The 16,026-nt window shown below is 44.3% G+C and overlaps 1 protein-coding gene across 7 annotated transcripts in view; it reads left to right on the forward strand.

Moving 5' to 3' along the window:
• CC2D2B (coiled-coil and C2 domain containing 2B) overlaps positions 1-16,026 on the forward strand; it is a 1,917,855-nt gene that overhangs the window by 1,148,453 nt on the left and 753,376 nt on the right. For all 7 annotated transcript variants that reach the window (XM_078643430.1, XM_078643434.1, XM_078643435.1 and 4 more), the window contains one exon: positions 14,719-14,845. In XM_078643430.1, the coding sequence (XP_078499556.1) occupies positions 14,719-14,845 (127 nt within the window). The remainder of the gene's footprint in view (positions 1-14,718; positions 14,846-16,026) is intronic.

Consider the following 16,026-nt stretch of genomic DNA (forward strand, 5'->3'; position numbering starts at 1 on the left):
TCCGCGAGACTTGTTGTAGTGGATTATGGAATAGAAGCCCCGTCCACTCTCCGCCCTTATTTGTCATTGGCTTGTGTCATTGTCCTTCATAAATGCTGGCTTCTAATTTGTAAACAGGCCATCTCTTCCTTCCATTTTTAAAAAATATATATTTTTATTAAAAGTTTTACCAACAGTTTTTTACCCCACCCACCCGCACAGGACATTTTAACACATACTTGAATAATGAACATAAGTATACATACAACTTCTAATTAGTACCACAATAAAAGAGTGAAAAACTACAGAAGCAGGGAATAGAGAACAGTGCCAAAAATGAAAGAAAAAGGAAACATAACAGAGAAGCATGTGTAAATCTCTAATATACTAACTAAACGTAAGATCCAAATAGGAGGGAAAGAAAAAGAAACACACCAATAACACTTACACCCAGACCACTAAGACCTCTCCTTCCAATCTATAATCGGATACCCTATACGTAGCCCCAACGCTCTTCCCTTTTTCTCCTTCCTAGCTTTTTCTAAATTATGACTATGTAGCAACCTGGCTATCCATTGATGCATGGTAGGTGGGAGTCTGTCCCACCAAGCAGAAGCAATACATAAACGCAATACTGCCATAGCCACAAACAGGAAGTATTCATATTTAGGTTGGGGTACGCCCTGCCCCACCCCTAACAAGATCACATCTGGCGTTAAGTTAACTTTTGAATTCAATTCAATTCAAAATATCTTTATTCGATTGTTTCGCTGCAATCATAAAAGTACAGATAAAATATCATAAATACATGTTTATAAGAAATAAAATACACAAGTTCATTATATTCATAGGAACAAATACAAAAGGCGAAAACAGTTGTGTTTATAAAGTGCAAGTTAAGTATCTCTACGTTTCCTAATAATCATTACATTTTTTAGAAACAAAGTTGTTGCTACAGATACATAATTGGCTAGGGCTTGAATACTTATCATCGCCACACGACAATGACGGAGTCATAATTCTCTTAATAAAGGCAATAAAACAGTTTTCCTCATTTCATCATATAATTTACAAAAAAGAAATACATGAATGGTACTCTGGGGGGAGATGTTATCGCAAGGGCAGAGAGGTAGATCGTGCGCCCAGTTATTAATTGTGGGAAAACTAACCAATCTGTGGAAGATATTAAATCTGAAACGTGTAAGCAGAAAACGCTCATAGTTATTTGTTACATAAATTAAATAGGGCTGAATCTTAAAAGTTGCTAAAACCAATTGATGCTGCTGAATAGAAGATTTTAGGACTTCCACAGCAGTCCTATTGGAATCCAAATGGGCTAAACACTCTTTCTTCAGATCTTTTCGTGAAATTGCTGAAATATCTGTGGGATTCAGTAAATATGCTTCTCTCCCAATATCTTTTAGGAAGTTAAAAACATACTTCACCCATGGGATTTTAGTAGCCCCCTCCAATTTCAAAATATCTGTCAGGACATCTCTGTTTAAGTGTGTCGCTTCTTGGGTCCAGAGTCTATGCCGTAACAAAACTGGCTCTATTTTAATAAGATCAGTAATATAACAAAGGCCAAGTTCCGAATGACAGTTGAAATTAGATGCGCTTTTGGGAAGTGCCAATATGTATTTTAAAAAGGAATTTTCAGGAACCTGTATGGGCGCGGGGTTAACAAAACCCCAGACCCCACTGCCATAGGTAGCACCAGCTACGCATTTGGCTTTATAGATTTTAGTCAATTCCACGGGTGGTCTAGTTCCTAGTTTACTGGAAAAGATTTTGAGAGCGGCAGTAGATCTTAAGAGCTCAAGCTTTTTAACAGAAATAGCTTGCGACCACATCTCATTTTGGGCAAAGAGTATCCCAAGATAGGAAAAGTGTTTAGCAAATTCCAATGTTTGCCCCGCTATGAAGATTGGCCTCTTGGATTTATTTTGCCTACCACAATACATAGTGAAAGTCTTTGATGTATTGACTTTCAGGCCCAAATCTTTCATAAAGCGGCAGAAACTGTTGACCACGCGCTGTAAGCCCACCTGAGTACGTGACATGAGTACAGCATCATCAGCGTACAAAAGTGCTGGTATTGGGCGGCCGCCTACAAAGGGAGGATCCGAACTATCTTTGCACAAGACACCTTCCAGTCCATTTATGTACAAGTTAAAAAGGAAGGGGGCCAGAACACAACCCTGTCTGACCCCGCTCCTGATTGGTATTGTGTCTGTGCGCTCTCCATTTAGACCAAAACGTACGCGGGCCGACGCGTTACTATAAAAACGTTTAAGATAATAAATAATGTTAGGTTCAACCCCAAGATGCTCCAATATAGACCACAATTTAGAATGTGCCACACAATCAAAGGCGGCCGAGAGATCCACAAAGGCCAAAAACAAGTTGCCCTGTTTTGCCCTCGTGTATTTCCCGACCAGCATGAGCAAATTCAAACCCTGTTCTACTGTCCCCAGACCGGGGCGGAAGCCATACTGAAGATCAGACAGAACAGAGTTTTCCTCAGCCCATTCCAAAAGTCGGTCTAAAATAATTCTGCCCGCAATTTTAGTAAAGGAGTCCAGTAGGGAAATAGGCCTATAACAGGCAGGATCCTGTCTATTTCCCTTTTTGTAAATCGGGACGATTACAGATTCCACCCACGTGGGCAGGAATTCAGCAACGCAACTAGCGTTAAGCACCTGAACCAGAACGGGGCGCCCACAGACCTGGAGTACTCTTAAATAGGTCAATGGGAACCCCGTCTGGCCCAGGCGCCTTTGCGCCCTTACTTCTACTCAGGGCCTTTTCCACCTCCTCTAGAGTAAAATACAAATTACTATTAAGGGGATAGTCGTCAGGGGAGGTCAAAGACCCCACTTGACCTTCTTTATATTCTTCTCCCTCATAGACTCTTGAGAAATGTCTGACCCAGTCTGACTCACAAATTGCAATATCTATTTTCGGACCAATCTCTTCACTAAGAAAGGGAGTTCTCACAATTTTCCAAAAACTCACACTGTCATTTGTTGTGGAGGCTGTATGGAGAGCTTCCCAAGCTTCGGACCTCAGAGTATTTTTCCTATTTTTAATTGCCTCTTTGTAATCCTTCCTAAGTCTGCGAGCTTCCTCGGTTGATCTAGGATTATTATGTAGGGCCTTTTTTAGAGTTGCATAAGCCTTGGTGCATCTAGAATCAAACCATCCTCCCTCCTTCTTCCTATTCTTAAATTGCCTAGTAAGGGAGTTTTTAATTTCATTCGATATTACCAGGAAGGATGCAAGGCAAGTTTCAGGTGATAAATCTATCTCTAAACACTTATTAATTTCTAGGGAACATTTTTCAACCACTATTTTAATTATCTCTTCCTCGTTTATCATGGCCCATTTTAACGTATACCCATTGGTTTAGCCAATTGTCAAATCAGCATCTAGACTGTTGCATTCTCTATTGCTGTTTAATATTGAGGCAGTAGGTAGAAAAATAGACAGGCATAATGGAAAGTGGTCACTCAACGCTATATCAGAAACATTAAAGGAGTGGATTCTGTTCCTGCAGTTATTAGAAATAGTGATAAAGTCTATAGTTGTGGAACAACCTCTACCATTAAATGTTGGAACTACTATCGGAGCGGAAATGCACATTTCATTAACGAACCCTAAGTCAAAGTTGGCTAACAAAAGATTAAATTGATCCCCTCGAAAATTATGCTTGAAATGAAAATGTCCCTCGCCTTCATCTCGTGCTAGGCTACACCTATTATCCTTAGTTAATTCGCACAGTTTACAGTTAAAACCTCCTAACATGATTACCATCAATTTCTGTTTAAAAGTTTTTTCTTGCTTAAGTAAAACCTTAGTCAATTTCCTCAAGACATTCGTAACATCGTCAGCAGGAATATTATTATATATATTAACAACAACAATCGGAATATCACAACCCTGATCAAGATCCAGAATTTGAAAGTGAGTGTCTTTAACAAGTTCGATAATTTTCTCACACTTTAGTTTGTTTGATAAATAAATACTCAAACCACCCTTAGGTCTCCTGTGGGGGACAGCTACAGCTGCGGTACAAAATGTTCTATAGCCGTTCAAGTGCACTGGTTCAAGGGTCCATGTTTCTTGGAAACAAAGCAGATCTTGCAATTCAACGAAATCCCTCCAAATAGAATAATCAATTTTAGATCTGATGCCAGCTATGTTCCACGATGAAATTTTGAGAACCGGTAGATCTTTCAAAGGGGTAGACAGGGGTACTGGGGACAGAGGAATAGGGCTAACATGTGAAGGGGGGGCTGGCTGGTTGTCCCCCCAGCCCCTATCCCCTTCTGTTACTGGACCTCCCCCCCCCCCCCCGGGCTCCCCATCTTTACACATAGTTGGCACTAATAATGGTGTTTTCCCCCCAAGTACGGCTATGTTTTCCCTCATGCAGAGTTCACAGTAAGAATCTTTATCTGTACCTTGAACTTTAAAATTCAAGGATCTTTCCAGGAATGCTTCAATAGCTCCTATCAGGGGGTGCAAATTAGGACACGTAGCAAATATGTGCATTATATCTCCTTCTGAACTGTCACACCGTGGACACGTGATCCCCTCTGTGCCCCCCCATTGTCCAGTTCTAGCCCGAGTGTAGTATAGCATGTAAAGGGTTTTAAAGTGTTGGGCTTGTAAAGCTGCTGAACAAAGGATCTCCTGTCCTAACTGTAATGACTTCCCAAAACCCCCCTGTGCTACTCCTAATTTATTCATCCATTTTAATTCAAACTTTCCTAAATCATCTGCTCTATTCAAAATGAGATCCGCATACAACCTTTTAATTGTGCACCCGTGTCCCCCCTCGATAATCCTTAATATTGTATAATCCTCAAATCCTCGAGATCTTCCTCTTTTACTTGATAAGAAACTTCTAGTCTGGAGATACTTGAAGAAGCTCCTTGAACTAATGCCAAATGCCCCTTTTAATTCCGAGAATTGACGCATTCCTGCTGGTCCTATCAGGTCTCCCACCTTCTTCACCCCAGTCGTCCCCATTCCACAAAGGTTGCATCCGCAAAGATCTCTTGCAATATATTAGGATTCTTACATAGTCTGGTATATGCATTAACTCTTCCCAGACCAAAACTTTTTTTAAACCCCATCCAAATCCGGTATGCCGCATCAACTGTTTTGAATATCGTTTTCTTAAAATAACTCGGCTCCGTATATTTCGTAAAACATTCTCTACTTCCTCCCCTAGAACCAATCCGTAGATAGATGTTGACCCAGTGTGTGTCTCTGCTTCCATCTCATCCCCCCCCCCCATGAGGCCAGTCATTTGCTGCAATGCTGCTGCCCAATAATATAATCTCAAGTCTGGTAGTGCCCATCCCCCCCTGTCCCTTGGCAGTGACATGAATCTCATCCCTCTTCTAGTTTTACCTTGCGACCAAACAAAGCGATTAAACATTTGTTCTATTGTTTTGAAACCAAGTGGAGTTAAAAAAAGAGGAATCGTTCTAAATAAGTATAAGAATTTTGGCAGTAGATTCATTTTAACAAAGTTTACCCATCCTACTATTGACATATGCAAGTTATGCACCCTATCCAGTTCATTCTTTGCTTTCTTGATTATTGGGCTAATGTTTGTTTCTACTAGCCTGTCAAGATCTGCTGTGACAGTCACCCCCAGGTACACCCCAGCAGGAACCACCCGTGAATCTGTACATACTGCCTGTGCATTTTTTATAATTTGAGTTTTCGCCTTGTTCAGGGCATACCCTGCCACCTGGCCGAACTCCTCTGCTTCCAGGTCTACTGCCCTTATGGCCTCTGTGGGTGAGGGTGTAATAACCGCAACGTCATCGGCATATGCAAGGACTTTACAGAGACCCACCTTGGTTACCATTGGCTGTATCTGATTATTTCGCTCCAATTTATAAATCAGTGGGTCTATGTACATAGCAAACAGTAGCAGAGAGCACAGGCAGCCTTGCCGTGTGCCACGGGTGATTTCAAAGGGAGCAGTACGGCCGGCATTCACCCTAATGCATGCAGGGGGAACCCTATATAGAGTTTGAACGGCTTTCACGAAGCCCTCCCCACAACCCGCTCTCCTCAATACTGCCCACAGGAACTTCCATGACACTCGATCAAATGCCTTTTCGGCGTCCAGTAACATAACTGCCATTGGTTTCCCCGCGACCCCTTGCACATCAAATAATGTGATCACCTTCCTAATATGTTGAGTGGTGCCCCTATGTGGGATGAACCCTTGCTGGTTTATACTAACCAAGTTTTCTATGACCCTAGAGAATCTTGCTGCTAATGCTTTTGAAAAGATTTTAACATTTGAATTTATAAGAGTTAGTGGTCCTCGGGAATTCTATCCTGCTCCTCTTTATATAATTTACAGTAACACTGTCTGAAGACCTCCCTAATTACCTCCAGATCTGAAACCAAATTACCCCTGCTATCTTTTATTTCTTTACTTTCCCCCCCTGGCTACCCTCTGTCTTGTTCGCATTGCCAGTGTGTGACCCACCCTTTCACTATATTTCCCCTGTTGATTTCCCAAAACCCTTTTATCCAAGTATGCATGTGGGTGACATAATCCTTAACTGCCAGCAGCTCCCTTTCAAACGTCCAAGGCCTTTCCTGTCTCCTGAGCCCACCGTCCTTAATTGTTAAAATCAAAGGGTTGTGGTCCGACACAATACGTGGAAGTCTTTTCACCTGTAAATTGGCTAACAATGATCCAGAAGTGAAAAAATAATCTAACCTAACACACTTTTTATGCGGGGCAGAATAATAGGTAAAACCAGCTTCCTCTGGTTTCAATTTCCCCCAAACATGCACCAATGCGTTGTTACCAGCCATACTCAGAATTGCTCTACATACCCTCTTTTTCCTACCTCGATATTGTCCTTTAGCATCCATGTCTAAACCTGTTGCACCATTGATATTAAAGTCACCTGCTAGGATGACCCTCTGTGCCCATGTGGCTAATTCTATGTCTAGAAAATCAAACAGTTCCGGATCGTCCTCAGTTGAACTGTATACCAAACCCAATGTAACCCACTCTTCCCCAATCAAGCATTCAATCAGCGCCAATCTCCCCCATTGATCCTCTAGTTTTTTCCTTGTAGAGATATTATACAGTCTGGTTAAGATGGCCACCCCCCTGGTTTTTGCCCCTTGCCTTGAATAAGCTAACAAGCGAAACCCTAATTGTTCCAACAGGAAGGGCTTATTACCCTCTATGTGAGTCTCTTGGAGACAAATAAAATCTGTGCGTATGTTTTTCAGCAACAATGCAACCCTTTGCCTTTTCATCCTATCATTGAGTCCACATACATTCAGCGACAAAATCTTAATGTTTGTGCTCATTTATACAAGATTTTCTTGTATTCCCAGCACTCCCTTCGTTTAAAACAGCCCTATCTTGACTGTCAAAAGGTTGTTTCCCACCATTCCCAACACAATCTACCTTTGGTCTAACCAAGCTTGCAAGCATTCCCGCCCTCAAACCGCTTGTTTGCGCCGATCCCTTTCTCTTCATTACCTCCCTGTTCTGTTGAGTCCATACCAATGTTCCATGTTCTGTGCCCCCCACTCCCTCCCGCTCCCCCCTCAGAACCCCACCCCCCAACCCCCCCTTTACAGGCAAATAGGTCAATCCGGACCTATGTGTGGCTGCATAAGTAAACAAAATGGAATCCACTTGGGGGGTGGTGGTGGTCCCTACTGTGGTGGGGAGCACACCGTGTTGTTTAAATACCCCTCACACACCAACAGGCCCCTTGGTGTCATGCTTCATCATTGGGGTCTTCGCACCTCTCTACGGGATGCGGCGTGCTATGACCAACGACTACGTGGGAGCACTTCCTGTGGACTATGTGTGGATGTGTGTGGGGTTCTAAATGTGAGTGGTGGAGTGGTGAAAGTGATATCTTAAAAAATACCTGGCTCGTGGGGAAAAAAAGACTTTAATTAAGCCCCGGGCTGGTATTGTTAAAAACAGGGGTGCAGTGTGAGGTTACCGGTGTATAATAATGTACATTAACCTCTTTTTAGTGCGTCGACATGAACATGTTTCGGAGTGCGAAACTCCTTCTTCAGGACGGGAAATGCACAAAATTCCCCACCTTACTCACATGAATGTATATATAAAAGTGTATTATACAAAAATAGTGAACTATAGGTGTTTATGTACCTAAATTGTAGTTCAACACGTAGTCTCTGCGCCCAGTTGGCGTATTTATCACGACCTGGAGGGAGAGAAGTACATAATCAATACCTTTCTCATTATGCATTCGTAAATGTAATGTAGGTTTCAGTGACCTTAAGGGCTGCTTCTTAGCCCCTGGGTTGTCGCTACTCTCTCCCCCCTTAGTATACCTACACCAAAAAAAAAAGTCCTAGACAGTGAAATCCGAAAAACCTAATGTGACATAGCAAAATTACATAGTGACTTAATGCATAACACATCCTACAGCCGTAAGTCTGTGGTCCTTTTGTCTCTATCTTGATCCTTGCACCGCTGGCAAACTGCTTCCCCGGCCCCTCTTTTCCTTGAGCTCAGCCAAAAAAGCCTGCGCCTTAACCTCAGAAAAAAACATCCTGGTCTGACCGTCCAGAAGTACCTTTAGCCTGGCAGGGAACAGTAAATACGCTTCACAACCTAATTTTTGAAGTGGGTCAATCATTTGCCTTAACCTCCACCTCCTCTCCACCGTGACGTGACAGAAATCTGGACGTGCAAAAAAAGTTACTCCTTTAAAGTTGCGTCGATCCTGAGGTTTTGCTCTGTCCATGATGTCCTGCCTGGCCAAAAAGTTTCCCACAAACACCAACATAGCTCTGGGCCTGTCTTTCTGAGATGTCCCGTAAGATTTCTTTTGCGTCAAAGGGAACCTGTGTGCCCGCTGGACTTCTACGTCCCAATTCCAATTCACAACCTCTGGAAATGCCCCTTTTAGAAGCGCAATAACATACGACCTTGTGTCCTGCTCCTCTGCTCCCTCCGGAATGCCCAGGAGTCTGATGTTATTACGTCCCTGCCTATTCTCGAAGTCCTCTAGTTTCCATTGCATATCCTCGGTTGCCTTCTCCTGGGCATCCTTGAATTCCTGCCATCGTGACACCTCGTCTTCCAGCTTCCCAGTTCTCTCTTCCACTTCTGTTACTCTTCCTGTCATCTCAGCATATAGCTTGTTCATTTTACTTAATGACCCTTGAATTTTCTTGTTGGCTTGCTTGGCCCTTTTACTCTCCATTCTGGCTTCCCCCTGCATCTGCTTGAGGGTGGCATAGAGTAAGTCCATTGTTGGTGCTTGATCCTGCTTCAAGTATGCCTTCCTCTGCTGGCCTCTCAACTCGTCCTCTTCCTGATATAAATTAGAAGTGGCCGAGTAGTCCCATACCAATTTTTTGGCCATTTCTGTCTGTGTGGGGCTGCTAGGGGTTTTGTGCCTATGACGTTGGCGGCTTCTCTGCTGTTTTTTCTTTTGATTTGAAGAGGCCCGCTGAATGGTGTCCTCAGAGACCGCTTGCTCAGGATCAGTGTCTGAGACAGATCTGTCTGCGTAGCTTACATCAGAGCCCCCACTTCCCGAAGATGTGCCTGTTTCGTCATTGACCGAAAAAAAACACTCATCATTTGGGGAGCCGGGAGCCAGCGATCTAGCTCCTGCTATGGCCTGAGAGTCCCGGACATCCTGTTCCTCTTGTGAGCCTCCACCCTCTGGGACTGTGTCTCCCGCTATTTCTTCTGCCTCTGCTTATGCACCAATCAATGTTCCTTTACCCCTCTCAGCCACCACCTCTCCTGGTAATCTCATCCGCCTTGAGATGTCTCCTAGTGGGGTATGAGTCTGAGGGGCTCTCGACGTACTGGGCGCGGGCAAGATTTGCACCGTGGTGCCACTGTCATGATTGCCTTCTGCAACCGTTAGTGCGACTTGCCCCTCTACTGTATTTCCTGAAATGTCAGACTCAGTTGTGATCATTACATTGTCCGCTGTAGGCGCACGGCTTACCTTACTGCGTGCGCCATCATCCCCCTTTGATGCTGCCACCACCTCAACCTGCCATGCTGCCGCTTCCGAACCTGCTTCATCTGTCAAACCAGGCCGCTCTGTCAGCGGCGCATCTGTACTCGCCCTGCTCGGCGTTCCATGTGCGCGCGCCTCCACCGATGATGCATTGCCTTGTTGCTGCCCAGGATTGTCTGGGCTGACGCCATGGACCTCGCCGAACACCACGATGTCCGCAGGTACCCCTGATGCCCCCGAAAAAGCCTCTGCCAAAGTGGGTTGTCTGAGATTAATCCCGTGGGGTGCTTTAGATCCGATGTCTTTTGGCGTGTTTTTTGTATTTTTCTTCGCGGCTGCCGGTAACGCAGCTGCCGCCCTCTGATCGGCTTTTAGCTCAGCATCTTTCTCCTTAGCCGCTTTGTATTTGCTAACCGAGTCCGATATTGTGCCTGTGTTCTTCGCCGCCTGCTTTCTAGTGACCGCATGGGTATCGGGCTGTTTAAATATTTCCGCCGGTGCCTTCATGTCCTTCACCTCCTTTGGCTTCGCTCCTCGCGGCGGCATATCAGCACCGGTAGCGCAGTACAGAGCTCTTATCGTGCCTCTTGAAGCAAACCAAGAGCGCTGAAGGGCCTTGTAAAAAACCTTGCGGTGCAGTAAAGTCAAGAGGTCAGCACAAATGTCTTTTAACCAGCCTTGTTTCTTATGCATTATTCCCGGAATCCACCGTCATTCTTTTATTGCTGGGAGAGAGAGGTCAGTGCGACTTACTCCCACGAATGGTCCGCGGCCATCATGCCCCCCAACCATCTCTTCCTTCCAGTTGCTTATTGTTAACTTTTTAAAGTTTACAAAGCATTCTTTCTAGATATAATTTGGTCCAAGCAGTGCTCAGCTGCCACAAAGAAGAGTCGCTGTTTAATTCATTTTTATTAGGGACGAGATGAACTTTCTTTTGTTTACAGCTGAGTATCTCGTTGCTGTTTACGCATGTTCCTGGCATGTGAAGTACGCGCTCACTTCCCAACCTCCCTAAGGAAGAGCCGGTTCCTCGCACTCCCTCACTCTCATGTGATAGTTATCAGGAGCATTGTGCACATTGGCAGAGTGGCAAATCATCATTATCTATGGATCATCATTGTCCATGGTAAAGACAACAGATAGGATGTACGTCATTACGACGCACACTTTTACAACGCGTTCCATTACAACGCGGTTGTAACAACGCAAGTCGTTACAACGACTTGCGTTGGGGGGGGCGCAAATAAAAAAAAAATTATTTACTATTCCAACACCAGTCCCCGTGGATAGTAGGGAAGGTGTTGGGTTAGTAAATTAAATGATTTACTATCCTTGAGCGCCCCCCAGCGCAATTCGTTGTAACAACTTTCGTTGTTATGACCGCGTCGTAATGGAACGGCGTTGTAAAGGTTGCGTCGTAAACGTCGCATACCCAACAGATACATTGCTGTTGCTCAAATATTACTAAAAGTAAAACAATCACAATGCCGCACTCGTTTAGTAATTATATCATTATTGATGTGTTATTAAAACTTAATTGCGAGTTTCAAGCTGGTAAATTCAAAGAGAAGGCTCATAGCTTATTGTTTCCAAATATAAAGCAACATTAATGAAAGTTAAATGAGAAGTTTGCTGGTATTGTGCACTAAAAACCTACATATAAATTAACTTATTTTATTTCCTGTAAAACTAAAACGATAATGAAATCTGTATAATTTAATGTAAGCAGATACGTTAATGAGAAATATCGTTATAGCATATCATTGTCATTAAAACATTTATCAAACTAACTTTAGGTCACTATGAATACGATTTTTGTTTCTGTAAATATGGAGGTGATGAGAATGTGAGACATTGATTTAGACAGCTTATAATTTATGATTTGCTGATGGCCTTTTCTTAACAGTATTTCTTGCATACCATCATGATCATGATAACTTTTATGTTGCACTTACAAGATGTGCCCCTACATTTGAGCTCTGTGGAGTAGATTCATTTTTTGGTCCAGCCCAGATATATGTTTAGGTGTCTCAACAGCTTTTACTAATAAAAAAGAATTCTATACAACCATTTGCGATGCAGTAGGTCTCGCATTACTGAAAGTTGGAGCTATTGGCGTTGCAGAAAATGATGCAATGCCAATTGCTCAAACTTTCAGTAATGCGAGACCTATTGCGTTGCAAATGTTTGTTTTTTATTTTCTACAGGATGTGTGTAATTTTATGTTTAGATGGCTTTATTGATACAAAATAGAAGACAGTGATTTTGTCTGAGTTGATACACAAATAGTATTCTAATTATATTGGGGCACTAAGACAGAACGTGAACTTGTGGATGGCATGTCATCCATGGACTTGTTGTCACATTCACAACACCCCATTCCCCCAGTCTTTGCAGTCATCCAACATAATTGAGTTGCAAGGGACATTATATGCACAGAACAGGAACTGCAAAATTGTAAATCACGGAATCCACTTACGGATCTCTACTTGGTACATTACAGTTCAGTGCATGTTAATGAAAAAATAAAGGGTTTTGGGAGGAAAAGTTGCTGTGGAAAGCATAAAAGCACAAATCCCATAAAGCACTTTCTTCCTCATCCCATACATTGAACTATAGGAATCAGGGATATAAAGCTACAAGTTATTATTAATAAATCCACCATTAGCATAAAGGCTGTGCTGTTTTTTTTACATCACTCCCACATGCCATCCCTTCTCTTGAGTCTTAAATTCACGATAAAGCACTGGCTCTCAGGCACAAGTGCGTTCTCCATATTGAAGCTCCACTCGGTAGTGACGAACCCCGGCAAACAATCACAGCGTGAGTGCAAATCCATCAACCTAATTCCGAGCCCTAGCTCACAAGGGAGGCGGGGGAGAGAACACCTGTATGAAAGGAATGCATCACACAAATAAAGGCAAGAAGAGAAATCACCAAAGTAAAGCCTTCCAGGGATAATAAACTTCAAATCTAAGGGGCCTATTATGATTGCGGATTTCCCGCATCCTCCGGGCCGGCGGAAGCCACCGCCGGCCCAGAGGATGCGGGAAAACCGCCGCGGAGCCTAGAAAGACCCACCGCCATATTAGGATGGCTGGTGGGTCTTGCATTCAGTCCGCAGCTTTTCCGCCGCGGTCGCCTTCCGACCGCGGCGGAAAAGCTTTAACATGGCTGACGGTGTCTATCAGACACCACCAGCCATATTATGATGGTGTAAAATGTATGCTTTTCTGCGGCGGTTTTTCCGCCGTGGAAAAGCATACAGACCTTCACTTCGGGGGCCCGTTGCAGGCCCCGTGGGTGAAGGGTGCACATGGGGGGTACCTATGGTACCCCCCTGCATTTGCGTGAACAAAGCAGCAGGCACCGCTCGGTGCCTGCCGCTTTGTGCACGCAAATGCGGTGCATGCATTTTTAACATTGCGGCGGGTGCAGCTTGAAGCTGCACCTGCCGCAATGTTAAAGATAGAGGATGTGACCGCCACCTTGGCGGTCACATCCTAATCTGCACGGAGGGAAGGCCGCAGCCCATGCGGACGTTCCCTCCTACTCTGGGGTCGCGGACGGACTTGAGTCCGTCCGCGATCCTAATCGACCCCTAAGTTTGTATCTTGAAAAGGCACGGATTGAGAAACGTAAGTATTAGCACCTACCAAAATATACACTCACATAGGGCCTCATTACGATACCGTCCCCCCTCGATACAGATTTGGGAGCGGCCTCCTCACAATCCTAATCACGATGCGACCGCCACCACAGCGTTCACATCACCTATATTTTGCATTGTGGCGGGGATGCGGTCAGCAGATCCCACCACAATGCAAAATAGAGGGTGCAGACACATCCCTGCACTACGTGGCAGGCACCCTGCAGTGCCTGCCACATGGGGCAGGGATATGTAGGGGGGCACCATAGGTGCCCCCCAGGATACATGACTTATTGTACTAATCCCATTAAAATAAATTAAAAAAATTCGACATTCCAGTGGGTTTCGGAAGAATTTCTTTCCCTTTTCCAAGCTTTGGTACAAAACAGCCACATTTTTCTCCTGCAGACAACTATAGAAATTATTTATTGGAAAAAAATATAGAAATATATTTGTAAACTGCGTTGAATATTAATACGATTTTTATTTTGAGATCAATGCATGAAAGTTAGATTTTTATCTCTTCTCTCTGTGATGGTTCTATGTGATCCGGTCCTTTCACTGTACATATAGAACCTCGTTGGCTCCAACAATGCAGGGTGTGAACCATGTATTTGGACCTGAACAGACATGGGCAGCGTCTGTACTACAAAGTTAAAAGCAAAGAAGAGGGCATTCAAGATGGCTTCCAGTGTTGAGGTTTATGGGACCATTTATGTGCTTAGAAAGATTGAAAGTAGGTGTGATAGAGTTCTTTTGGAGGAGAGAGACCAAATCTACTCTTCAACTACCCATCTCAAGTGTCTGCCCACTCCTGCTTTTCATATCATTACTACCGATATTTAACAAATATTTCATGTGGAGACACTAAAGATCACTACAAATGACTAATGTAGCATCAACAGTGTGTTACATATTATTTATTTATAACAGAATATGTTAAATCAACAATAAAATGCAAGTTTATCACTATATTGTATTGTCTTTCAGCAGCATGCAGGGTGAGCAATAAGTAGTTTATTTTTATAATTGTCATGTGTTTTGTCCTAGTTTATTGAAGGTGACTTGTTTGGAAAATCGCCAATTTAGTAGCAAACAGACGCTACCAGAATTAGACAAACAAGTCCGGATTGACCCAAATGATCCTCGTTGTTCACATCTGGCGCAGTTTAACAAGGTACGGTTTATCAGGTGAAGTGAATCAGAGTTGTGTGCTTACATACACATATCGGGCAAACATAAACAAAATATTACCGCGTGGTTTGCATATTGCTATAAAATTCAAGGCTATGTTTCTTTTTATTATTTCTATAACCATATTACGAGCAATTAGATCAATTTACGAAATAAATTAAGGAAAAACGATAAAGTCAACTATCTGAGACCGCCGAACCCGCAGAAGGGGGTCACAGTGTGCCCCTGAGGCATATCTGTTCCAGCAGATGCAGGGTGTTGTAAGCAAGGTGAACTCGTGACCCCGCTGACGCTGGGACAGGGCGAGGCGGGAAGAGAGAGAGATTTTGATTCCGTGGTAGGTATCCTATCTTTCTCTCTTCCTCACTTTTTGTCCCATCTCTCCCAATCTTTCTCTGTCTTCCTGTCATTCTCACGCTGCTCTCTATCTTCCTGTCTGCATTTATCTCTTTCTGTTCCTGTGCTCACTTTCGCCATTATTTCCTGTCTTTTTAAATCGTTCAATCACTTTCTTTGTCTTTAGCTTTCACTCACTCTCTCTCACACTAAGGGCCCCATTAGGATGGCGGGCGGATCGTCCCCGCAGGGTCGGCGGTAGTCACCGCCGGCCCGGCGGGGGCGATCCTTCCGCCATCCTCTCGGCAAAGACCCCCGCCATATTACAATGGCTTGGGGGTCCGCGGCGGACGGAAAGATTGTCCGCCGCTTTTCCGCCCGGTTGACAAGTCGACCGGGCGGAAAAGGGTTCAATATGGTGGCGGTGTCTGTTTGACACCGCCAGCCATATTAGAATGTGTGCTGGGACATGCCTTTCCGTGGCGGCAGAAAGGCATGCGGAGTCTGCCTGCGGGGGCCCGTTGCAGGCCCCCAGGGACTCCGGTGGGGTGGGGGGTGCACATGGGGGGTACCTATGGTGCTCCCCTGCAGTTCCATGCACAACATGGCAGGCACCGCGAGGTGCCTGCCATGTTGTGCATGTGAGTGCACAACATGCCTTTCTGGCATTGTGGCGGGCGGTGCTGAGACCACCGCCTGCCGCAATGTCAGGAATGCAGGATGCACCCGCCAGTGTGGCGGGAGCATCCTAATCTCTGCAACGGAACCCCTGCACCTATGACGGGTGGTCCCATTACAAGGGAATCTGGCGGGCGGACAAAGTCTGCC

This window comes from Lissotriton helveticus, chromosome 5_1 (assembly GCF_964261635.1).
Source record: "Lissotriton helveticus chromosome 5_1, aLisHel1.1, whole genome shotgun sequence".
NCBI classification, from domain to species: domain Eukaryota; kingdom Metazoa; phylum Chordata; class Amphibia; order Caudata; family Salamandridae; genus Lissotriton; species Lissotriton helveticus.